Below are 25,327 nucleotides of genomic sequence, written 5' to 3'. Positions count from 1 at the left end.
GTCTCTGCTGAATCCTCACCCCCTGCACCTCTGGCCTGCACCGCAGTTCTTGATGCATAAATAAATAAATCTTAAAACAAACTAGCATACCTCTGTCATATAGAGGAGAACAAAGCAAACAAAATCCCTGCCAACAAAATCCTGCCTTCGTGGTGCTTATGTACTTGTGGGGAGTTAGGAATAAACAAAATATCACTGATATGGAGAAAAATAAAGCAGGAAACTGGATAAAGGAAGGCTGGAGTGAAATTCTGATTTTAATTAAAGTGCTCAGGGTAGGGCTTGTTAAGTAAGTAACATTTGCCCAAAGGAGCAAACGTTTCTCGGAGGATGTGAACAAGAAATGTTCCAGATGGGGCCTCCCCGGTGGCGCAGCGGTTGAGCGCTGGGTTGCGAAGCTGCCGAAGCCTCTGCGACGCCGGTTCGATCCCCGGCTGCTCCCCGGCCACCAGAGGAGGGTCCCACATGGCGCGCAGACCTCTCCTGCCGCCCGCTGCTCCCCTCAGCAGTGTACTTTGTCAGTCTGCCTGTTCTGTTCCCTGCTCTGGCTCTGGTGAATTCTCTCACCCTCCCGCACTTCTGACTGTACCCAGTGCTTGTATAAACAAAAAACAAACAAATAAATAAAAAACATGCCTCTATTAAAAAAAAAAAAAAAAAAGAAATGTTCCAGATGGAGTGGAGGGCAAGTGCAACGATCCTGGAGCAGGACAGTGCCCGGCATGTCAGAGCCCCTGTGGCTGGGGCAGATTGGGGCATGGAGAGGGAGGAGTTGAGGGCCTGTCCTGGGCCTAAGGAGGACTTGGGCTTTGACCAGGAAGGAGGTGGCGGTCCTGGAGGACTGTGGGCAGAGGAGGGCTTGGAATCTGACTCAGGTGCTCACAAGCGCCCTGTCGTGGCCACTCTAGGAAGACAGACTGTGTGGAGAAGGGCCACACCCTGGCAGAGTCCAGGAGGAAGAATCCACTCCCACAGGCAGGCAGTCATGGGCCAGACCCTGATGGGGGCAGAGAAGAGACAGTCCTTCGTTTTCCTCCCAGTTTTTTTTGTTTTTGCCATTTCAAATGTTGCAGAATGATTCTTTTTCAATTTTAGAAAAATTACTGTCAACTAAATTCCTCAAAATGGATTTACAGACTCAAAGACTCTATATCTAAAAGTTAAAAACCTTTTCAAATGTCTAACTGAAATGTTAAATACTGAGGTTAGAAGTAGCCTTCTTGGGCCTCTCTGGTGGCGCAAGGGGTTAGGCATCACACTATGAAGCAATCGGAAGCCTCTGCAGCACAAGTTCAAACCCCAGCCAGGGAGCAGCCCACATGGCGCAGCAGACCCCTCCTGACTCGCCGGCTGCTCCCCTCAGCAGTGAATTTTACTCAGTCTGCCTGTTCTGTTCCCCACTCTGTCTCTGGTGAATTCTCTCACCCCCTGCATCTCTGGCCTGTACCCCAGCTCTTGTGTGCACAAGTAAATAAATCTTTTTAAAAAAGTAGCCTTCCTTTACCCTGCCCCCTATTTTTCAATGTCTTATTATGGAAACTTACAAAAGTGTAACATTTTGCTATATTTGCTCTACTATGGATCTGTCCATCTTATTCATTACATCGATAAAAATTTAATGCACATCAAATAAGTTGCACACTTCACATCTATTAGGATGGCTACTATCATAAATGTGGAAAATAACAAGTGTTGGTGAGAATGTGGAGAAGTTCTAATCCTTATGTACTACCTGTGGGAATCCAATAGTGCAGCTTCTGTGGAAAACAGTTTAGTGGTTTCTGGAAATGATAAACAGAATTACGATATCATCCAGAAATTCCACTGTTAAATGTATACCCACAATATTTGAAAATAGGTAATCAAATAGACACTTGTATACCTATGTTCACAGCAGCATGATTCACAATAGCCAAAGGGTGGAACCAACCCATGTCCATTGATGGAGGAATGGATATACACAATGTGGTCCCTCCACCTGTGAAATATTTAATCTTTTTAAAAAATATTTATTTTATTTATACCAGAACCGGGGCACAGGCCCGATGTGCAGGAGGGTGAGAGGATTCACCAGAGATAGAGCAGGGAACAGAACAGGCAGACTGACTGAAACACACTGCTGAGGGGAGCAGCGGGAGAGACAGGAGAGGTCTGCCCCACCATGTGAGTATCTCCACGGCTGGCTGGAATCAAACTTGCACTGCAGAGGCTACGGACAGCTTCACAGTGCTGCACTCAACTGCCTGCACCACTAGGGAGGCCCTGAAATATTCACTCTTAAGGGCCTCCCTGGTGGTGCAAGGGGTTAAGCACAGCACACTGTGAAGTTATCTGCAGCCTCTGCAGCACGAGTTCTATCCCCGGCCAGCCAGGGAGCTACCCACATGGTGCAGCAGAACACTCCTGTCTCATCTGCTGCTCCCTTGAGCAGTGTATATCAGTCAGTCTACCTGTTGTGTTCCCCACTGTCTCTGGTGAATCCTCTCAACCCCTGCACCTCTGGCCTGTACCCCAGTTCTTGTATGCATAAATAAATCTTTAAAAAAATACTCAATCTGGGTCCTCCCTGGTGGCTCAGGCAGTTGAGCACAGCGCTGTGAAGCCGTCCGCAGCCTCTGCAGTGCCGGTTTGATCCCTGCTGGCTGTGGAGCAACCCACATGGTGTGGCGGTCCTCTCCTGTTTCGACCACTGCTCCCTTCGGTAGTGTATTTCGGTCATTCTGCCTGTTCTGTTCCCCATCTGTCTCTGGTGAATCCTCTCACCCCCCACACCTCTGGCCTGTGCCCAGTTCTTGTATGCATAAATAAATAAATCTTTAAAAAAAATACTCAATCTTAAAAAGGAAGGAACTTCTGAAGCATACTCCAACATGGGTGAATCTGGAGGACACTATGCTCAGTGACATAAGGAATTGGGGTGAAGTTCAGAAACACAGAAAAATAATAGAGGTTACCAGGGCTGTGAATGGAGCTGTGAATATGGGTATGTGATGATCTGTGTGAGCCCTTGCTTTCATTTCCTTTGGGTTCTTATATAAGTGCAGGATTGTTAGGTCATATGTTAGCTCAATGTTCAACTTTTTAAGGACCCCCTCCCCATACTATTTTGGCTTCCCTTTTCTTGTGTGGACAGCAGCCTGGTGACAGCCAGAAGTAGCTTGAATCTTTGTAGGGGAAGTAAAGATGAGGAAAGTGCCTGGATTCTGACCCTGATTCAGAGGTAGAATCAGCAGGACGATGGATGAACAGGATGGGGAGGGTGATGGTAAATGGCAGCCCTATGCTCCCAGATAATTACATCAAAACCTTGTACCAGGCCTCCCTGGTGGTGCAAGGGGTTAAGATGCAACCTATGAAACTATCTGCAGCCACTGCAGCATGAGATCCATCCCCAGCCAGGGAGCAACCCACATGGCGCAGCAGACTTCTCCTGACTCACCCGCTGCTCCCCTCAGCAGTGAATTTCAGTAAATCCATCTGTTCTGCTCCCCACTCTGTCTCTGGTGAATCCTCTCACCCCCCCACACCTCTGGCCTGTACCCCAGTTCTTGCATGCATACATAAATAAATCTTTTAAAAAACAAACAAAAAAACCTTTATACCTATCCTCAACAGGACTTTCTCTCAAATTTCATATCCAATACACCCATAAATCCTGTTTTCTCCACCCTCAAAATTAATCTAAAATTGGAGTACTTCAGGTCTCTCTGCTTCAACCCTATTGCCTGTTTTCTATTCCCCAGAGGAAGTGTCTGTTAGCAGCTAAGTCAGGGCATACCATTTCCCTAATTACTCCCGTGACTTCTCATTTTATCAAAGTTCTGGGTGGCTGTCCCCCCAAATCCTCACGTCTCCGTCCCTCAGCTTTCAAGTCTTTACTCAAACGTCACCACCTCAGACGCTGGCCACTCCTCACACGGCACATGGCATGCCGGCACCGCCTTGACAGCATAACATGTGTAACTACACATATTACGTATTTTGTTTATCTCCTGTATTGTCCATCTCCCTCAGACAACCAGACTATGAGATTTATGAGGGTAAGGGATGCAGGCTGTCTTGTCCTTCGCGTCCTTTAACTGTTAAGTGAATGAATGAACTACGGGATGTGTCTTCCCAGTCTCGCACCTCGCCCCGCCCACTGGCCACGCCCACTGGGCCCGCCCCTGGATTTTGGCCACGCCCCAGGTAAGCGGCGTCAGCTACGCGCCTGTTCCGGGGAAGTCGGAACAAACCATTTTTATTTGTCATACGGGGGGGAGGCGGAGAAAATCACTTCCTGGAAAAAATGAAAACTCCTCTTCCCTGCCTTGAGGATGTCCTTAGACTCCGTCTAGTATGTGAGTGTGAGCCATGGCACTGGTATCGACGCGCTCTTCCAGACCTCTCCCCGCCGCGGAGTCATTGGCCACCCCCCTCCGGGCTGCGCTGGTGCCGTCCAGGCCGGTCACGTGGGCGGGAAGATGGCGGCTCTCACAGCGCGCTGAGAGCGTGTCGGCTGGTGAGGCCGTGGAGACGGCGGCGAAGGTGGAAGCGGGCGGACTTACCTTTTCTGGTGTTTCAAGAGCTCACGGTGGGGAGGAGGATGGTGCGGGACTCGGGCCTGGTGGGTGGGCACGTAGAGGGCCTGGGATGCGTTGGCTGGAGTTGGGGGAACCCCCCTCTTGAGGGGTCCCAAGTACCGGCGAGCTCATTCACTCGGAGTCAGGGGACCCTGTCTTCGGGGATCCCTTCGCTGGGGGACTCGGGGAGCCAGACATACACGATTGTGTTTGTGGGATGGGATCCCATATCAGGTGTCGCGTTTCTCGGAGAACCAGGTTGTAACCAGAATTCTGTGATCCCATTGGCAGGTCTCGAAGCGTCGAGTTTCTGGGGCAGTCCTCCCAGGAGCTCTGGAGAGGCGGTCGTCGGTGGGGCATCCTGCTAAAATCCCTGAGAGATCCCGTGTTGGAGCGACTCCTTCTTTCGGGGAAGTCTACTTACTGCAGATATTTTTGCATATTTCTTTAGAGCGGTCTGTAGTAGGGGGGTCGAATTTCCAGTATCCAGGTCGTCTCTTCCTCGATCCCTAACTCATTTGGGGTGAGTGGATTCCTTTGGTTGGGGATGATTCCTACAACCCCACGTCCATTCCCTTGCTGCCTTCCTAATGAGAAATGGGTGTACGTGTGAGGTGCAGGCCTCCAGGTGGCCGGGTGTAATCTGCCTGAGCACAGTGGTGGGTGTTGTGCTCCCTGCAGAAGTATTTACCAAGTGTGTACTAGCTACCGGACTGGTACTAGGTGCTGCAGGAGCTACCTTCACTCCTAGGTAACTCTGTGAGGTCCATGTGCTCCTATATACTCATTTTAGGTATGTTACAGGTTTTATTCTGTGTTTCAAGTGCTTAGTAGAGGAGCCTGGCAGGCAGTAGGTGTTTTGTTCTTTCAACAGTACTTATTGAATGCCTCCTGCTAAGGTGACAGGCACTGTGCTAGGCACTGAGACACAGTAGTGAACAGAGTAGTGTGTATATATATACATATACATTTACATGCACAGAGTCATGTGTCACTTAAGGATGCAGCTGCCTTTTGAGAAATGCATTGTTAGATGATTTCATCATTGTGTGAACATCATCAGGTAATTAATTACACAAACCTCGGTGGTATAGCCTGCTACACTCCTAGGCTATAGCCTGCTGGGACCACTGTTGTAAATTTAATCCATCCTTGACCCAAACATGTCAATGTGTGACTGTATGTATGTGTGTATGTATATGTATATTAGGTGTATATTACTTTCTTGTAGGAGACAGATCAGGATAGAAGGTGAGGTGCAGTTAGACAGTGGAGAACATTAAAGCAGCAAGGAGGGGGTGGGGTGGGGTGGTTTGCATTGTTAAAGTAGGGTGGTCACAGAAGGCCTCCCTGAGAAGGTCATATCTGAGCAGAAACTCAAAGGAAGTTTGAGTGAAGTTTGAGTTGTGAGTTGTTAGTTTTATTCCACGTAAAGAACCTGAGCTCAGAGATGTTTGTTCCCATTCAGGGCTCACCCTAGAATTCCATAACCTCTCCTCTCTGTAGCAGGAGTTGCCTTCTGGGCCACATATCCCTGTCTTTCCCAGGAGTTTAAGGTCCCGGGCATGAGGAGGTCATGAGCAAGTCTTTCCCAGCTGTCCAGAGGAGCCCCTGCCTAGCTGGAGTTAGGAGTCCTGGGTCCTCTCTGCCCCTGACTTGCCGTGTGACCCTAGACAAGTCATTGCTCATCTGTGTAGAGAGGAGTTGGAGCTCCATGGTCCCTCATGCTTTGCTCCTCACTTCTGGCTTCTGTACTCTTGGGAGGTGTCACCTGCTTTGATAGTCACCTCAAGCAACTGCACGTCCCTCATGAAACCTGGTCAGCCTGCTGATACCTCTGAGGACCAGAAGGCTGCTGGCGTGCCTCGGCCTGCTTGACACATTTATGAAGCGACTTCCAGGTCCTCATTGGTCTAGAGGGTGGAGAGGGGACCCTTCCAGCCTCAGCTGTGTCATTATTGTCATCCAGCCAGTACAGCTGTTGTGGTTTAGAGCTTGGCTTAGGAGCCCAACTGCCTGGATTTATAGCTCTTTACTATTCTAAGCAAGTTATAACCTCCCTGTGCTTGTTTCTCTCCTTTGAAGGGTGACACTCATGCCTGTCTCATAGGGTTATGGTGAGGATTAAATGAGTCCATGGATGTAAAGGGTTTAAAAGAGGTACCTGGCATGGAGCGAATGCTGCACAAATGTCAGCTGCTGTTACTCTCATGGTTATTTTTTTTTGAGGACCTACTATGTGTCGGGAGTATAGTGGCAACTAAGATACTCTGCTCCTTCAGAGTTCTCATATTCTAGTGAGGTATAAGACTGACCATATGCAGCTAAGCCGATGACACCCAATAGGATGTGCAGTGGTGGTGATTGCTTTGAAGAGAGAGAAAGCAGAACAAGGGGTCAGTCATTTGAAGACTATGGACAGGGAAGGCTTCCCTGAGGAGGGGGCATTTAGGGGAGACTGTTCCTGAGGGAGAGAACATCTCATGCCAAGATCCCAGGACAGGATTGTGACTGGCATGGTGAAGGAACAAGGAACAGTGAAGAGACCAGTGTGACTGGAGCAGTAGGAGAGGGAGAGGGAGGGAGGAGGTAAGGGCAGAGAGGTGACAAGGACAGGTCATGCAGGACCTTACGGGCTCTCAGAGAGTTTGGAGAAAACAGGCACCATAGGATATTAGAAAGGAGTAACATGGTCACTTTATATACTATTGGGTTTCCTAGTATGTGGTTTATGGTGTGTAACAGATCACCCCCTGCTTAGCTATAAGCATAGTAAATACTATCTCACACCATTTCTGTGGGCCAGGGGTCTGGATCTGGCTTAGTGGGTTAGTTCTGGTTCTAATCTCTTGTGATGCTCCCTTCAAAGCTTGGCTGGGTTGTATCCTCTGGACTGGCACCCAGGGGAGCGGCTCTCAATGTACCATTCTCATGTAGGTGCTGGCAGGAGCCTCGGTTTCTTGTTAAGTGAGATACTACATATGACTGAGCCTCCTCACAATATGGCTGACTACCCCCAGAACAAGTGATTCCAGAGAGAGCAGGTGGAGGTCATAGAGCCCCTTATGACATGACCTCAGAAGTCTCTGTCATTTCCTCCATATTCTATTATCTATACCCAGCAGCCCTATTCAGTGTTGGAGAAGGCCACACAGGGCGTGGCTACCAGGATGTGGGAGTCACCGGGGGCTCTGAGTGGGCCACAGTCCCTCTGACTACTGTGGGGCGAGCAGACTATTGGAGATCATGGCTGAAGTATAGGCGAGAGGCCCAGGGAGGGAGAGTGACTTATTGAAGGCCACACCGCAAGTAGGTGGGGCCAGAGCTCAGCTTTGAACACAGCCACCCAGCTGGTCATCGGTTAGGAACCCACCCGGCCAGGTCCTAAAATGAACAAGTCAGTTAATGGATGAAACGTACCTCTAACTAGCCTCTGCTTCTCCATGTAGGTTCTTGTGCTCTCTAATCCCCGGATTTAGCTGGGGCAGGGCTATCTAGGCATACCCACCGTTGAAGGAGGCAGGCGCCATGGTGACAGAGCAGGAGGTGGAGGCGATCGGGCGGACACTGGTGGACCCACAGCAGCCCCTGCAGGCCCGCTTCCGTGCACTCTTCACCTTACGTGGGCTGGGTGGCGCGAGTGCCATCGCCTGGATCAGCCGGGCCTTCTCTGATGACTCTGCCCTGCTCAAACACGAGCTGGCCTACTGCCTGGGCCAGATGCAGGACGCCCAGGCTATCCCAGTGCTGGTGGATGTGCTGCGTGACACCCACCAGGAGCCCATGGTGCGCCACGAGGCAGGTGAGTGGGGCTGGGGCATGGGCGTCTGGCCTATGCCTCATCCATTGGGTTCATGCCGCCTCATCTCCTCCCTGCCCCCTCTGCCCTCTCCCCCATGTTGGCTCACGCACATATGACCTCTCCCAGGGCTGAGTGACTAGCTCTGTAAGAGGCCGGTAGAGATATTTTCAGCCCCATGACTGGCTTGTTGCCTCTTGCCTTTGTAGTAGAAAAGTCACCATCAGCCACAGCTAACCCCCATGTCTGTTTCTCAGTCGTTTCCTCGTCAGACCAGCGCCAGGGCTTGCCTGCTATGTGCCACGCCCTGTCCTCACCAGGGACACAGACTGTAAACAAGGCAAATGAGGAATTTCCTTGGCGAGTCTGTTGCTGAGGCTGTTTCTATAACCACTGAGCTCATTTGCAGATGGTGGGGTTGGGGGAGGAGGCCTGTGTTTCCATTTGATTGTTTGGGGGTATTTTTAATATTGTCTGAGTCCCCACCTTACTGGATGGCCCTCTTGGACTCCCACAATAACTTGAGATTCCAGCCATGTTTGTGTGGGCGCTCCCTCCCGGTCCTCGTTCTGCTATTTTGAGTGTGTTTTTGTGGAATACCCAGTGGAGTCATGGGGGCGGGGGGAAGGGCACCTAAGTGCTAAGGGCGAAAATAAAGCAGGGGCAGGGCCTCCCCGGTGGTGCAGTGGTTGAACGCTGGGCTGCGAAGCTGCCCGTAACCTCTGCAGTGCCAGTTCGATCCCCGGCCTCTGGGCGAGGGTCCCACATGGCGCACAGACTTCTCCTGCCACCCGCTACTCCCCTCAGCAGTGTACTTTGTCATTCTGCCTGCTCTGCTCCCCGCTCTGTCTCTGGTGAATTCTCTCACCCTCCCGCGCTTCTGACTAGACCCAGTGCTTGTATAAATAAATAAACTAAATATTAAAAAAAAATAAATAAAGCAGGGGCAGACTAGGGGAGCTGAGAAACTGGAGGTGTTGCACTTAATGAGGTGTTGCTATTTTAATTAGTGGGGAGAGGTGTTCCAGGTAGAGAGCATGGCACGTGCAAAGGGCATGAGGCAGGCTGGGCCTGGTGCCTTCGAGGAACAGCATGGAGGCCATGTGGCTGGAGCAGAATGAGTGAGGGGGAGGATGTGAGGCAGTGAGGTCAGGGAGCAGGTGGCGGCGGGGTGTGCAGGGTCTATGGGCACCCTCAATTTAGGCATGTTAAGACATTCCTGTTCTGGAATGTCAGGCCTCCTCCCCGCTCCGCCCCGGTCTGTGCCCGTGGAGAAGTAGCAGAGCTCCTCTGTGGTCGACAAGGCCTGTCCAGCCTGAGATCCACTGACCGTTGTTTTGTGCTGGATGCCTCCCACTGCCTGCCAGCAGTTCCTACTGCACCCTGCCTGTCACTCAGGGTCTTGCCATGTGACATCCCCTTACTCAGCGGCCTTCCTATCGAGCCCTGCCTTGGTTGGTGAACCCTTGTCCCCCATATTGCAGCTTAACACCTCCTCCTTGGGGAGCTCTCCCTGACTGACAAATTATCTGAATGGTCTTGGAGCTGTTGTCCTCTGTGTCCCCAAGTTATAATGACATGCTTGTCTGGGTCTCCCTCTTTAGGCTATGAACTTGGGGGTGTGGGCCGAGGAGGGTTCCCAGCCCAGTTCCACTCAAGTTCAATTTCTGGGGCCATTCTGATGGCCCAGCACTGACACAGGCAGAGCTGTAGGGAGGGGACAGAAGACACCAGAGAACCCATGTTCCCCTACCTTTCCCCCAAGTATCCAGTGTGTTTCCCAGCCAACATGTACTCTACTTGGTTCTTCTCAGGGGAGGCCCTGGGCGCTATTGGGAACCCGGAAGTCCTGGAGGTCCTGAAGCAGTACTCCTCTGACCCTGTCATCGAGGTAACGAGCCCCGCCCGCCTCTCCCTGCATTCTTGGTTGGGGTTTGAGAGAGAAGGAGCAGCCAGGATGGGCACTGGCCACCATCCCCCTTGGGCAAAACTGAACTGATCCCCACGTGACAAACCTGCCCTGTTCAGCCTCTGGGTCCCTCCCTGTCTCTGCGCCCCCCAGATCTAGCCCCTCCACCAGGATCCCCCCCAGAAGCCTACCCCACCCTCTTGCCCCCCTGCCTCCTCCTGTCCTTTTCTCCTTTCTTTTTTTTTCTTTCTTTTTTTATTTAAAGATTTATTTATTTATTTATACAAGCACTGGGTACTGTCAGAAGCATGGAAGGGTGAGAGAATTCACCAGAGCCAGAGCAGGGAACAGAACAGGCAGACTGACGAAATACACTGCTGAGGGGAGCAGCGGGCGGCAGGAGAGGTCTGCACGCCATGTGGGACCCTCGCTGGCGGCCAGGGATGGAACCAGCGCTTCAGAGGCTGCAGGCAGCTTCGCAGCCCAGCACTGAACCGCTGCGCCACCAGGGGAGGCCCTCTTTTTTTTCTTTAAATAATAGTTTTAATTGTTCACTGTAGCCCAGAGTTGGAAACAATTCAAGTATTAATCAGTGGATGAATGGATAAAGATGTGAGTGGAATATTCAGTTTTAAAAAGGACAGAGATTCTGATACTAAAATGTGGATGAACTTTGATGACGAGCACAGTAGAACAAGCCAGACGCAAGAGGACAAATACAAATGAGTCCACTTAACATGACACACCAAGAATAAACTCACAGAGGCAGGAAGTGGACGGGACAGGAGGAAGAGATGAGTGCGCGAAGCCGAGGAGCAGTGCTCCCGGGCGTGGGGTTTCAGCTTGGGGTGACGATGCTCTTGAGACCTGTGGGGACGGCTGCACAGCAGTGAGAACGAGCTCAATGTCACTGCACCTTGCCCTCCAAAATAGTTAAAGTGCTAAATTTTATGTGTGTTTCTAAAATAAAATTCAAGCCTCTCCCCAATAAAAAGCTTTATTGGGATAGTCCTATCATAAAGCTCACTTTGAAAGTATACACCTCAGTGGCTCTAGTGTATTCAGAGTTGTGCAGTTATCACCACTGTGACTTCAGAGCAGTCCATCACCCCAAAAAGAAACCCCACCCTCATTAGCAGTCACTTCCCATCTCCCACCTGCAGCCCCCAGCACCACAAACTCACTCTGGCTGTGCCTGTCCCAGATGTTTCTCGTCAGTGGACTCCCACACCATATGGCCTCATGTATCTGGCTTGTCTCCCTGAACATCAGGTGTTCAAGGTCCTCCCGGTGGTCTCGAGTGTGGAAGCTGCCCCCCTTTTCATGGGCGAGTCGTATTCCAGTGTGGGGAACACCTTGTGTGTTACCCATTCCTCTGGTGCGGGCATGGCTGTCCCACTCTGTACCACTGAGTCACGCTGCTGTGAACACTTACCCTGGCTTTACTCTGGCTGAGCTTTAGAAACAGCGATGAGGGACCAGATGTTGAAGGGCGGGAATAAGGGAGGAGTTGGGGGTCTTGGGTTCTAGCCTGAGCACCTGCCAGGGTGGGGCTCCCTGTGGGTTCGCCATGCATTGCTCACGGACTCTCTGGTCAGGGCATGCTGTGCGTGGTGGGTGGGCAGTGGCCTTACCTTCTCGCTTTGTGGTCTCTGCCTCTCTGCCATGGCCAACCGCCCAGTGGTGCGTTTCTCGCACATATCCTGCCGCGAAGCGATGTGCGGCCGTTCCCCCATGTTTACCCCTCCTCGGCGAGTGGGCATTCGGGCTGTGTCCACTTCTGAGCACTGTGAAGGACGCTGCTGTACACGAGCGTGCTGCTTTATTGTGTGCACATGGGTGGCGGCTTCTCACTCGCTGTCTTATGCCCACGCCTTCCCCTCCATGTCCTCTCGGCAGCCGGAGGATGTCTCAGTCTGTTGCCTTATTCTAGGCCTAAAGGCCTCATGAGTTATCACCCTAAAGATAAAATCTCAGTCCTTGCTGTGGCCCCGAGAGCCTGACCCCAACGACCCCACATCACCCGGGTTCCTCTTCCCTGACGTGCCTGCGTGCTCTTGCTCTGTGCCTTTGCAAGGGCCATTTCTACCTGAGCCCCCCTCGCTGCTCCTGGGCTCTCCTATGATGTCACCTGTGCATGGAGCCCCTCCTAGGCCCAGGCCCCTCAGCAACCCCCATCACACCAGCCCCCACTGGCTTTCCACTCTGGACTGATGGGTCAGCGCCTGTGTCTGCTGTCTCTCACCCCTGGTGAACTGGAGACCTGGAGGGCGGGGCAGGGGCTGTCATGTCCACTGTGGTGTCCCAGTGGCTGGCCCAGACATGGGGCACCCCTCTGCCTGCAGGTGGCTGAGACGTGCCAGCTGGCTGTTCGGCGGCTGGAGTGGCTGCAGCAGCATGGCGGGAAGCCAGTGCTGGCCGGACCCTACCTCTCAGTGGACCCGGCGCCGCCAGCTGAGGAGCGAGACGTGGGGCAGCTGCGAGAGGTGCTGCTGGATGAGACCCGGCCGCTGTTTGACCGATACCGGGCCATGTTTGCCCTGCGTGACGCCGGTGGCGAGGAGGCCGCCCTGGCACTGGCTGAGGGTGAGAAGAGGCCCAGGGACTTGAAGTCATGGTCATGCCCCTTGGGGAGACTCAGAGGCTGCCTCTTCGAAATGCAGCAACAGCGTCCCAGGGAACATGTACCCTGGTCTGGGTAGGCCCCAGCATTCCCAATGGGCTTTACTCAGATCACCTCATTTCTCACAGCTGGTGGTCAGTCATGACCCCCAGATCTCTATGGGAAAACTGAAGCCCAGAGGGTAGAGGGACTTGCCTGAGGTCACAGCGGTCAGTGAGCAGCAGAGGCGGGACCTGGACCCTGAGACTTGGCTCCAGGGCCCTTAACTCCTTCCTCCCAGCTCCTGGGGCACCCTGCGCAGGCCTCTCAAACTGTCCTGCTTACAGAGGAGAGGGAGAGGTAGTGGTGCTCGCCCCCCCTCACACACACTTGCATGGTGTGCCAATGAGGGCTCAGGCCGCTTGCTCTCTGTCCTCGCAGAGCTTCCTGTCTGGCGGGGGAGAGGCCTGGCTGTCACTGTGGCCCCAAGCTGGCAGTGGGAGTGGCAGGAGGGGCCAGGTGGCCTGGGTGATGAGGGTTTGTGATGCTTGAGGGCAGGGGCTGCACAGTTAGGCAGCCAGCCTTGAACTGGGGCCTCTGATGGTCTGTGGAAATCAAGTTCACAGCACCCCCAAAGTGTGATTGAGCTGCGGGGTGACATTGGACTCTGGCATCTAGGTTCGTAGCATGGCCCTGGTAAGATGGGCGGAGTGGACCAGGCCTGCAGGCACCACGTCTGCCCAAGCTGTTCCCAGTGCAGGCTCGGGGGACTTCATTACTTGCTGTGCCCTCTCCTGGCTTCTCCTGCCCCAGTGCCTCGAACTCCCTCCTCTGTGCTGTGCTGACCACCTAGGGCCCAGGGCAGGGTGTCATGGAGACAGGAGGCTCCGTCCCACCCCATTTGGTCCTTAGGAGTCCCCCTGCCTCCATGGCACTGCCGAGACATTGAGCCGCCCTCCTTCTGTCCACAGGCCTACACTGTGGCAGCGCCCTCTTCCGCCATGAGATTGGCTATGTCCTGGGTCAACTGCAGCATGAAGCGGCCGTGCCCCAGCTGACGGCGGCCCTGGCCCGGCCAGCCGAGAGTCCCATGGTGCGGCACGAGTGTGCAGAGGCCCTGGGAGCCATCGCCCGGCCTGCCTGCCTGGCTGCCCTGCGGGCCCACATGGCAGACCCCGAACGTGTGGTGCGAGAGAGCTGCGAGGTGGCCTTGGACATGTACGAGTACGAGAATGGGCAGGCCTTCCAGTATGCCGATGGGCTGGAGCAGGTGCGGCTGCCCTGCTCCTAGGGCCACCGCCTGCTCTGCCCGGGACCCTGGCCCTCTCGGGACACATAAACTGAGTTTGTATGAGCTGGATCTTGCTAGTATCCACTTGGTGAGCACCACGCCTGCTTCGGTAGCTTGGCTCCCCCAGTATATTACAAGTTCCTCAGGGCTGGGCTGAGGGCTGTGTTCCCCAGCCCGCCAGGGGTCTAGTATGGGGCTGCAGTACCCAGCTTTCTGGGTATATGGATGGGTTGTTGGCTTGGGAGGGAGGATTATATGGGCAGGGCGGGACCTGGGAGGTTGGGGTTATCGTGGCCCAGAGTCTCTGGAATGCCGGGTCGCAAGGAAATGCGCTGTGGGGGAACCCTCCACCCCATTGGGCCTGGGCGGGATATGGGTACTGGGAGGCGTCTCTGGGTGGTTGTACTAGGGTCTCGGGGCTGGGGAGGGACGAGCAGGCCTCAGGGCACTCCCCAAGTAGAATATTAAATTATTTTTGCCCCCAATGACTCAGTATGTTGGGCCGGGGCTCGGGAGGGTGTGCTGCTCTATGGAGCATCTCCTGAGTATGTGAGTGGTGCCATTTGGAGACCTCAGCTCTGGAATCTTCACCACAGAGGCAAACCTGTGCCTTCTTTCAACAGTTTCCCAGGGGAAAATCAGCCCAGTCAGCCCCATCCGGGGGGGTTAGGGGAACAACCCTTCATCCTGGCTCTGCCCAAACCCTCCTCCTCACCCAGCCCCTTTGGGGGGTATAGGGGGAGGGATTTAGTGGTATGGTTAGGAGCCTGGGCTGTGGGTTCTCATCCCATGCACCCCACTCCCCCTTCCTCTGTGTGCAACCTCAGGCAGCCCGTGTCAATGGGAATAACCAGAGACCCGCACGTCCGCAGCCACTCACCCGCACTCCCAAAGGCCTTAACGCCAAAAGATTGGCGCAGAGCTCGCCAGGAACTGAATGTGCCTCTTTTGCTGTTGAGCAGCGGTTGTCACCTGGGCCGTTTCTGCCTCTGGTTGTCACAGCTGGGAGAGTCGAGCCGCTGTGTATCTGAAAGGAGGCGGCCAGTGCCCAGCCCCAGTCGACAAAGGACGGTCCTTCTCCATGAGTGCGGGAGGCCGTGGATTGCAGGACGTTGCCCCCAGACTTTTCGGGAAGGGTTGGTGATAACGTCCACTGGACTGTTCTTTATTTCCTGTGCACTCTCCTGGCTTCTCCGGGGCACCAGCCAGCGGGAGTGGCCTATACCGCTGGTAACGGAAGATCCAAGAGCCACTGAGTGCTCGGCTGAGTTCTCTTCCTCGAGGCAACTGACGTTTCCCATATGCCAGCTGCACCCGCGACCTGCCTGGTCGCCGGCAGCGTGGAGGGGAATGTCCAGCAACCCACAGAGAGTGTCTCCAGAGCCACCAATGGACCGATGTTGGGAGCTACTGAGATTCAGGCATATTCGTTAGCGCGGCATCTTCTAAGCTCTCCTGACTGGTTCGCACAGTGTTACCTTCCCAAAACGCAAGGAGGGCGTCACTCCAAGATGTGTGGAACCTCGAGGAAGGGCCAGGGGAGCTTGCGCTAAACTGCATCCTCAAGCCCATGTCCTGGGGCTCATGTACCTCTTGTGGCCCGTCTCCCGCTTGGGGCAATACATCACGTCTCGAAACCTTTGGCTCCCCTCAGCCTCTCAGCTGCTGGCCCTCCTGTGTCAGTGAGGAAATGAAACAGTTAGACTCACACAGGTTCCCACGGCCTGCTCAGCCACGAGCCACCCCGCGCAGCTGAGTGCTGGGTCCTCCTAGCCCAGGCCCTTGAGAAGTTGCCTAGAGCTGGTAACACATTGCTAGGAACTCCGCAGGGTAGGGAAGTATAGCAAGTTGAGTTGTATTACCCCAAAAGATAATCCAATTCCTAACCCTTGGTCCCTGTGAAAGCATCTCTGCAGGTGATCAAAGGGCCTCTAGAGGAGACTAGACTTAGAGTTAGCCCTAAATCAATCACCAGTCCTTAGAGACCGTTCTGAGGACCAGGCATCTGGGAACAGCCTACCTGGTAGGTCCTGGTGAAGTCAGAGTTCATGGCCTGACTGGGGCTGGAGGAGCCCTTCCGTAATGGCCCCCTCTTGTGGCTGGGGGTGGGAGGCCTTGGTTTCCACCCTCAGCTTGGCAGCAGCTTCCCAGACTGAACAATAGAGTGTCCAATCTCACGCATGACATCGACGTGCCTGCTGCTTTCTGTGGGTCGCACAGGGACCCTAATCCAAGGTGGAGGGGATTCCGTGAGGGCATGGGTACCAGGTGGTAGGGGTCCCTTGGTGCTATGACTGGCTGTTTCTACCAGGATGATCTCTTCTCACACTTCTGACACCAAATGTGTGGGTTTGCTGTGCTGAGCAAATCTGCATTTCTCTGCAGATGCCAGATGTGTGACCTGCAGTTCAGTTCTGGCATCGTGCAGGCAGCACAGACCCTGTAGGTACAGGGCCCAGCCTCGCAGAACTGACCCTCCACTTTAGACACTTTCAGGAAAGTCCTGGGTCTTTGGCACTTCTAACCCTCCTCCCCCTTTTGAGGATTTGCTAGAATGTCTCACAGAATTTGGGAAAGCTCTTGACTGTCACTGATTTACTCGCAATATCAACAAATGGACAGCCAGAGGAAGAGGCCCGTGGGGAGCAGTCTGGAATGATCCTAAAATCAGGAGCTTCTGGCCCTTTGGATTTGGGGTACACCAACTCTTGGCATGTGCATGCTTTTAGCAGCTTCGAAGTTCTTCAGTCCCACTTAGAGTTACAAAGACTCCATCGCAGGCACTGGATGAAACCCTAGGTCACTGGTAACCTCAGTCCCCAGGCCGTCCTCATGGGTAGCTGTGGGGCAGGGCTGGAAGTTCCATCCCTCTAATCCCATGATTGGCTCCTCCCTCTGGTCATGCTGAAGGTCCCCCAGAGCCCACAAACCCCACTCTTCTTTAGATAAGCCCAGGCTTATGTGGAAGGATCTTGGGAATGTCAAAAGGTGACTCTCTTCCACCACTCAGGGAACTGCAAGTGTTGCCGGAGCTCAGTGCCAGAAGCCAGGATGACAACCACATTGCACATTTCTCACGTCACAGCGTCCGAGGGCCCCTCCCGGGTGGGTGCTCGCTGCAGAGCTGCCATCCACTCTGGGGTTTTGGTGCTGTTCACTGGGCCTCAGTCCCGAAACAACTCCTGCCCATCGACCCAACCACCCCCTTCTCCCCCGGCTCTCCTTTTTACCCATCAGCACAGACAGGCTGCAGTTTCTTAAAAGGGAAAACCCACAATCCCTTGACTGTTCTTTACAACAAAAGCCCTACGCAGACTTGTCAAACCCTCACCAGATCCCAAGTGCTCCCTGATCTCTTCAACCTAAGCCAACCGGACTCTGTCCCTCCTATCCCCAGAGCTGTCCTTGCCAAGGGAGCTTCCCAGTGTCCAAATGCAATGGTCGAATCTCATTCTGTCCTTCCCTCTCAGCGGGTCTGACCCTCTGCACCCTCTCCTCCTGGCAACTCCTCAGGGATCTCAGAGTTACTTGGCTTCTATCCCACCACTCTGGGCCCCTCTGTCTCCCTTCCCTTCAGTGCCCCGGGCTGGGTAATTGGGCCGCTTTCCCTTCCTTCCTCACCCACACCCCTTCATGACAACTTCACTCTAGGGGTTTTAAACCCATCTATGCCCCATGATGCCACAGTCCTGTCTCCAGCCCAGGCAGCCTCTGAGCTCGACTCAGGGTCCAGCTGCCCCTTGGCACCTCCACGAAGATAATGAGGCATGCCAGACATAGCACGTCCTTGGAATCCTCAGGTTACCTCTGAAAGTTACTACTCCCACAGGAAGCGGACACCCCATTGTTCAGAGGACCCAGCCCAAAGACGCTGCTATTTTACCAATTTAAAATCCATCCCATGGCCTGCCTGGTGGCACAGGGGTTAAGTGTCAGCACTATGAAGCTATCTGCAGCCACTGCAGCATGAGTTCGATCCCCTGCCAGGGAGCTGACCCACATGGTGCAGCAGACCTCTCCTGTCTCCCCGCTGCTCCCCTCAGCAGTGTACTTAGGTCAATCTGCCTGTTATGTTCCCCACTCTGTCTCTGGTGAATCCTCTCACCCCCTGCACCTCTGGCCTGTACCCCAGCTCTTTTTTTTAAATTATTTTTTACATCATTTTCCCTCCGTTCTTCTATATATAAATAAATATTTTTTAAAAATCCATCCCAGGGCCTCCCTGGTGGTACAGGTGGTTGAATGCAGTGCTATGAAGCTGTCCGCAGCCTCTACAGCACCGGTTTGATCCCCACTGGCCATGGAGTTACCCCCATGGCACAGAAGACTTCTCCTGTCTCGCCCGCTGCTCCCCTCTGCAGTGTGTTTCAGTCAGTCTGCCTGTTCTGTTCCCTGCTCTGTCTCCGGTGAATCCTCTCACCCTCCTGCACATCTGGCCTGTACCCTGGTTCTTGTATGCATAAATCTTTAAAAAAAAATCCATCCCAGAGCTGCCCACTTCAACCCCCTCCTGAGCCTCCTTGCAGGTCCAGCCCCTCATCTCCCTCCTGGGACTAGTGTTTTTTTCACTTTGGTCCCCAATACTTGTCCTCGTGCTCCTGTGCCCCCAGTCCTGCAAACTGGTGCCAGTGAGTACCTGAGTCAGGGTCTGCCTCTCTCAGGGTAAGTGCCCAGTACTCCCTGGGGCTCGCAAGACCCTGGACAACTTCTTCCTGCCCCCCCCCCCACTCCCAAATCCTCCCCTTGGTCAGCTCTCCCTCATTCATCCCGCCCCAGCCACAGGGGCCTTCTCACTCTTCCTCCCACACTCCAGGCCCGGTCCTCCCTCAGGGCCTTTGCATGGTCCTCTGCCTAGAGTGCTCTTCCCCAGATCTGCCAAGGCTGATTCATTCCTTCCTTTGGGTTTTTGCCCAAATGTCATTTTCTCAGTGAAACCTTGGCTCCTGTTTTATTTATTTTTTTGAAAGATTTATTTATACAAGAACTGGGGTACAGGCCAGAGGTGTGGGAGGGTGAGAGGACACACCAGAGACAGAGTGGGGAGCAGAACAGGCAGACTGACCGAAAACACTGCTGAGGGGGACAGCAGGCGAGACAGGAGAGGTCTGCCGCACCATGTGGGTATCTCCCTGGCTGGCCAGGAATCAGACCCGTGCTGTAGAGGCTGTGGACAGCTTCCTAGCACTGTGCTCAACCCGCTGTGCTACTGGGGAGGCCCTTAGCTCCTGCTTTAAACATTAACTCTCCAAGCAGTCCTAACACCCTGCCACACCACACTCTTCACATTCGAACCTAATACTGTCATGTGTCATATAACAAATTTATGTTCTGGAAATGCATCATTAGGTGATCTTTGTCCTGCGAAGTTCCTGGAGAGTAATAACACAAATCTAGATGGTCCAGCCCTCCACACACCCAGGCTCCATGGCAGCCTGTCGAGACCCTTTCTACATATGTGGTCAGTCCTTGGCTGAAATGTCACTGAGGGACATGTGACTGGCCATCATTTCTCCTCATCATCTCCCACATGGACTAGTGCAGGGGTCCCCTAGGCCCTGGGCCTCTGGCTCCCACCTTCACCCACATCTACCTTCCCTACAGCAGCCACGAGGGGGCGTCGGTGGTTGACTTTCTCTGTGACCATCTCCCTGTCTTAAATGTCAGCTCCGGCACAAAAAATGAAAAAAAATATATTTTTTACATTTAAAAAAGAAATTTCTGCGGCTCCCCGGTGGCGTAGCGGATGAGCACTGGGCTGTGAAGCTTCCCACAGCCTCTGCAGCGCCAGTTCGATCCCCGGCCACTGGGCGAGGGTCCCACATGGCGCGCAGACCTCTCCTGCCGCCCGCTTCTCCCCTCAGCAGTGTACTTCGGTCCTTCTGCCTGCTCTGCTCCCCGCTCTGGCTCTGGTGAATTCTCTCATCCTCCTGCCCTTCTGACTGTACCCAGTGCTTGTATAAATAAATAAATCTTTAAAAAAAAAAACCCAGAAATTTCTGAGGAAAAAGAGAAAGAAAAAGAGAGGCGCCTGCCTAGTCACAGCAGGGCAGGAGGGCTGCTCCTGTTTTGCAAAGGGTAAATGTTTGTGAAAAGAAACACCTGCACAGGACAGGCAGGCAGGAGATCTCCCAGAATTCAAAAATTTTAACAAGAATAATGTCGATTCTGTGAAGAGGGGCTTTGGTCAGTCTTGTTCACAGCTATGTCCCTGGATCTGCAAGAGTACAAGCCGTAGTAGGTGCTCCATAAAATTAGGTGAACGAATCTGCTGTGTGAAAACCTGGCAACAGGACATTCCTGGGAGGGACGGCATATGCCAAGGCCCTGTGGTAGGGATGAACTGGCAGGGCATCAGCTGGTGCGGCTGCAGCTGAATAAGGGAGAGGCCCAGTAGGCGGAAGTGATTTGCACTGTGATTAACCCAGGCAGATGGTGGCCTTGGGGGAGCCACCCAATCCGCTTACCCAAAACCCCTTAATACTTCCACCATGCGGGTCACCCCAGTCCTCCTGTGTGCCAGCTGGCAGCCATGCCGGGGCTGGTGGGTGAGGAGGGGCCCCAAGGCTGGAGCCCAGCCCCGGCACTGTATGAAGAGTACCGCCCTCTGCCACTGGACTCGGTCCGCCTGCCCAGATACGCGCTGTACCTGCTGTTGGCCGCGCTCTTGGTGGTGGCTGTGGCCTATGCCATCGTTGGGCATCTCATCAAGGACCTCGCCCACGACCTGGCTGGTGAGCTGCTAGGTCCACCACAAGCCTGGCTTGGGCTAGTGCTGGGCCACTGAGGTGGGGGGTCTGAGGGCCTCTCTTGGCCCCAGAGCGGGTAGGTGGCAGCTGGGTCATTGGGAAGGCCGAGGTCCTTTTCCAGGTCCATGCAGTGGGGGAGGGCGGGCAGGGCCTGGGAAGACTCCTCACCAGGCTCCCTGTCGCAGACTGGGCTTTCGGGCCGAAGCCGGACCAGGGGGACGCCCCCCGGGAGCTGCGCCCCAGCCTGGAGCAGGAGGACCTGGAAGAACTGGACTTTGAGCTGGCCCTGGCCTGGCAGGGTGATGAGGACACTGGTGCAGCCCATGAGGGGGTTCCTGAAGAAACCCCCATGAGGCCTTCCCGCTGCCCCTCCATCACTTTCAAGGACCCACCCACCCGAAGCTCCTTCTGGAGGCTGCGCTGAGCCAAGCGTCCCTTGGGCCTGGGGACCCAATTCGGCCCCCTGTGGCCTCTGTATGACAGGACTTGTGTGCACCGGAGCCTTCTCTTGCCTGAAAAGGCTGTTTTCTTGGCTGACTGGCCCCAGTGGCTGGACACTGGCTACTGCCAGCTCCCACTTCCTCCCAATTCCCAAAGGCTCATGGCATTCAGCTTCTGCCAGGCTGTGGGCAATCTGTGAGTCATAACCCTGTAGTGGGGCAGCCAGGCGCAGGGCAGCCGGGGCGCCAGCAAATCTTTACACTCTCTCTGGCTCCCTCCGGCCTTCTCTCCTGGCCTTACCTCTCCTCCCGCAGCCGTCCTCCGTCGCTGAGTGATGCCGCCCTTACAGCCCTGCCCTCCAGGCTCAGGTGTGCGCACTTACGCAGGCGTGCGCACCCAGGCTCCAGGTGTCCACAACCAGGCACACGCGCCCCGCGGCCACGCTCCCAAGCGCCCCTGCGTTGACACATCAGGGCCGCTGGTGACAGCCACAGAGGCTAGTGGCATAAAAAGCCCTACAAACACTAAGATGATTTAAACAATAATAACAGCAGCCAGCCCTTACCTAGTGCTTAGTCTGTGCTCCTGTCTTGCTAACTAAGCCCTTGCCTTGCATTATCTCATTTAATCCTCCAGATAGGAAGCCTCACCCCAGATGGGAAAACAGACATGCACAGCCCTGAAATGTCTTGGCTGGAGCAGAGAGAAATTTTTCTGGCAAGAGCCCGCCCAGCAACCTCCCTTGGATAGCAGGAGCTCTGCGGTGGGGTTCTTCCTTCTACTCCTGCTCTGCTGGCCTCACCCCATCTTCTCCAAGCCCCACTTTCTACCTGCCACCTGATTTTTGGCTGCATCTGTCTATCTCTGGGGTTTGACTTCCTAATTAGTCCAAGGGCTCCCAGATGATTGTGTCTGTCACTTCCTTCCCTTCTGAGCTTTGCACAGGGCAGAGCACACAGTAGGAGCTTCACAAACACAATCAGCTTCCAGCTGGTGGAAGTGAACCTGTGGCCTGTTCTGGAACTGTGCACTGTTCTGTCTTCCTCTGCTGAGTGGCACATTTGCACAATGGCTTCAGTAAGGGAGGAGGTCTGGGCATACAGTAGGTGCCCCACAAATGCACCCAGCTCCCAAAAGCCCTGCAGAGTTGTCACAGGCCATGGAAGGGCCAGTGCCTCTTCCTCCCCTTCCCTGACACCTGCTTGCCACGTGCCTGAGCTGTGGCTGTTCTGTGGAAGCTGGGGTGGGGTCCCCCTTCGCCCGGGGATGGGCCCACTTATCTAATCAACCCAGGACAAGGTTGACAGCCTGGAGGCTGAGTCAGTCTGGCCGAGTCGCCCGCTTTTTGCCTGCAGCTGGGGCTGGAGGTGGTTGGTGCCCATTCCTTCTTGTGCCCATGCTCATGCCCAAGTTGCCTGAGGGTCCCCAGCAGAGGCTGGGCCAGGAGGAGGCGGCCTACACGATGATGAGGGAGGTGGGTTCAAATCCCAGCTCAGGCTATTTCTGTATCCCCTTGGTTTCCCAGGCTCCCTAGCACCCCTTTAAAGCAGAGCCAGTAGCTTTCATGGGGTGTTCAGAGGAGGAAAGCTCTGATGGGTAAAAGCACTGAGCCCCACGCTGGGAAGGAAGGTCAGGGCCACGGCAGCCGGGCTAGAGGTCCTTGGGGCGGGTGGCAGGGTGGAGGGGCGGGGCCCCTCGAGTTAATTGTTACACTGGGTTCAGAGTCTGGGCTCTGGGGGAGGCGGGGAGACACCAGCCAGGTGGTGGGAGGGAAGACCCCGTCCTTCTGGGCTGGGCCTGCCCCGCCCCATCCCCTGCACACCTTATCAGGGCCGGACACCTCGCCCACACGACTGCTGGCGGGAAGCGGAGGCTCCTCGTCAACCATGGAGACCCGGGAGGCCCTTCTTGTGCTCGGTGTCCTGCTCCTCTCCCCGGCCGAGGCCCAGCAGCGTAGGTCCCTCCTCTGGGGTGGCAGCGGGGTGGGGAGCTGGGCGTCATGGGGTGTGCTTGGTTGCGTGTTGGCTGTCTCCCTGTTTTCCGTGATGAGAAACGGAGACCTGTGAGCTCTGAGAGAGGCAGGTGGGCTGGCCCCTTTCGGAGCGCCCCAGCCTCCACGCTCCCTTCTCACCCTGGAGCTCCCCTCCTCTGAGCCTCAGACCCCTCCTCTTCTCTAAAGCCCAGCCTCTTCCTAAGACCCCTTCTGCCTGAGCAGGCACCCAGAAATCTTTCCCCTCTCCCCTTTGGGGGTCATTCCTCCTTGTTGATGCCCACATTTCCCTCCTTCTGACAGAGAGGCGCCCGGAGCAATGGCTGGTGGGCCTGGCCGCGGTCGTGGGGTTCCTGTTCATTGTCTTCGTGCTCATGCTCGTCAAGCACATGTGGTGCTCAAAAGTGAGGTGGGACCCCCTCGAGCACCCCAAGCTACCTGCCCCCTCTTCCTCCCCTCTGCCTTCCTCAAAGTCCCCCCCCACACTTCCCAACCCTGTCAGCTGGTGTCCAGAGGTTTCCCCACTTCCCTGATGCTCCTCGGACCCCCGCCCCACAGCGCGGTCATTCAGTCTGTTGGCCTCAGCTTTCGGTGTGAGCCCCAGGCCGGGGAGACTGGGGTGAGGCTGTCTCCACCTACCTCCTTCATTCATCCTCTCCCTCTGTTCCCATCTCTTCCGCAGAGATGAGAATGAGGAGGTCAGACTGGAGAGCAATTCATCTGAGGAGAGAAACCTGAGGTACTACCTGTGTGCGAATGTGTAGCTGCGCATGGGGCCCAGGGATTCTGTGTGAACCTCTCCTGTGTGTATGTGGGGGGAGGGACAAATATGCAAAGATGACCTTTCCTTTCTTTGCCTCTGAAAGCACATTCCTGCCCCGGGGCCTTTGCACGTACTCTTGCCGTTTATTGCCTGGTATCTTCTGGCTGAATCCTTCTCCTTCAGCCTCTGCTCAGATGCTTCCTCCTCGCAGAAGCCCACCCTGACCACCAGCCTTCCTGACACTTTACCCCACAGCCTGGCATCTTTCTATGCACTCACTGTTCTCCCAGACTCAGTCTCCTAAGGTCCTGACTGCTTCCCAGAGGAAGCAGGACATGAGCAGGGCTGGGTGCTCTTCCAGGGCAATGTCCCAGCTTGGGCAAAAACTCGGGGACAGGAGTGGGAATGCAGGAGTTGAGGGGAGACCAGTCTGGCTGGAAGATTCTCAGCTGAGCACAGGATGTGCCTGAGGGGGAGGTGTGGCCCTAACTGTTTGCTTGACTAATATCCAGCTCAGCCCCAGTGAGATGTGGTTCCTGCTGTCAGGATGTGCTAGATGGTCTCCCCTCCTGCTTCCGCGCTGGTGGTTCTCCCTGCTTGCTTGCCCATCCATCCATCTATCCATCCTTGCCTGCGTCCATCCATCCCTGCGTCCATCCTTCCTCCATTAAATGAGAGCGTCTCTGTTTCTTATTGTGGCCGGGGGCCTTTGTCTCCCTACAGTGAAGAAGGCAAGACAGAGAAGGGAAAGAAGAAGGAGAAGAAGGCAGAGATGCAAGGAAGGAGCAACTCGGGGCTGGAGCTGCATGAGTATGAGGAGCCCACAGACCAGAATGCCAGCTCACACTTTTAAAGATCACCTCCTCCACCAGGCAGCCCCTCCAGATGACCCCCTCACACACCTTGTAAGCAATGACCTGGACCTGAAGCCACTGAAATGACTCCCCCAGGGATGAGATACAAGACCCCAGTGAAGACGCCTGACTCGTCCGCACCTTCCTAATTTGTCCTGTCTGGCGATTTTTCTTTTATTTGGAGAGAAGTCCTGGTTGCAGAGACTGCCCCAAACCCTCACCATCTAGCTCATAGCTCCACCTGCTTCTTCCCACTGCCTCATTTCTTTTCCCTCTGCTGATAGCCCAGAGCCTCTCCCCTCCCATGAAGCCACAGGGTCTGCCTCTGGGGGCCTGGCATTAAAGAATTGATACGAGGCTTTTAGGGGGA

General features: G+C 54.6%; 3 protein-coding genes across 3 annotated transcripts; all 3 read left to right on the top strand.

The window, feature by feature from the left end:
- Nucleotides 1–8,090: 8,090 nt before the first annotated feature.
- On the top strand, nt 8,091–14,163 carry DOHH (deoxyhypusine hydroxylase; the record flags this gene model as incomplete). The annotated part of the gene is made up of 4 exons (XM_084250781.1): nt 8,091–8,364; nt 10,176–10,252; nt 12,616–12,856; nt 13,844–14,163. The coding sequence occupies 4 exons, from the start codon at nt 8,091–8,093 to the stop codon at nt 14,161–14,163; spliced, it is 912 nt and encodes a 303-aa protein (XP_084106907.1).
- A 6,429-nt stretch (nt 14,164–20,592) lies between these two features.
- On the top strand, nt 20,593–21,333 carry SMIM44 (small integral membrane protein 44; the record flags this gene model as incomplete). Its single annotated transcript, XM_084248629.1, has 2 exons — nt 20,593–20,894; nt 21,095–21,333. Exons 1-2 carry the CDS (start codon nt 20,693–20,695, stop codon nt 21,331–21,333), a joined length of 441 nt encoding a protein of 146 aa, XP_084104755.1. The 5' UTR covers nt 20,593–20,692.
- A 1,903-nt stretch (nt 21,334–23,236) lies between these two features.
- On the top strand, nt 23,237–24,956 carry SMIM24 (small integral membrane protein 24; the record flags this gene model as incomplete). Its single annotated transcript, XM_084248628.1, has 4 exons — nt 23,237–23,303; nt 23,644–23,749; nt 24,023–24,079; nt 24,827–24,956. 4 exons carry the CDS (start codon nt 23,237–23,239, stop codon nt 24,954–24,956), a joined length of 360 nt encoding a protein of 119 aa, XP_084104754.1.
- Nucleotides 24,957–25,327: the final 371 nt, after the last annotated feature.

This window comes from Talpa europaea (genome assembly GCF_964194135.1).
Source record: "Talpa europaea genome assembly, chromosome: 12".
Lineage (NCBI taxonomy): Eukaryota > Metazoa > Chordata > Mammalia > Eulipotyphla > Talpidae > Talpa > Talpa europaea.
This window is presented reverse-complemented; position numbering and strand designations above follow the sequence as displayed.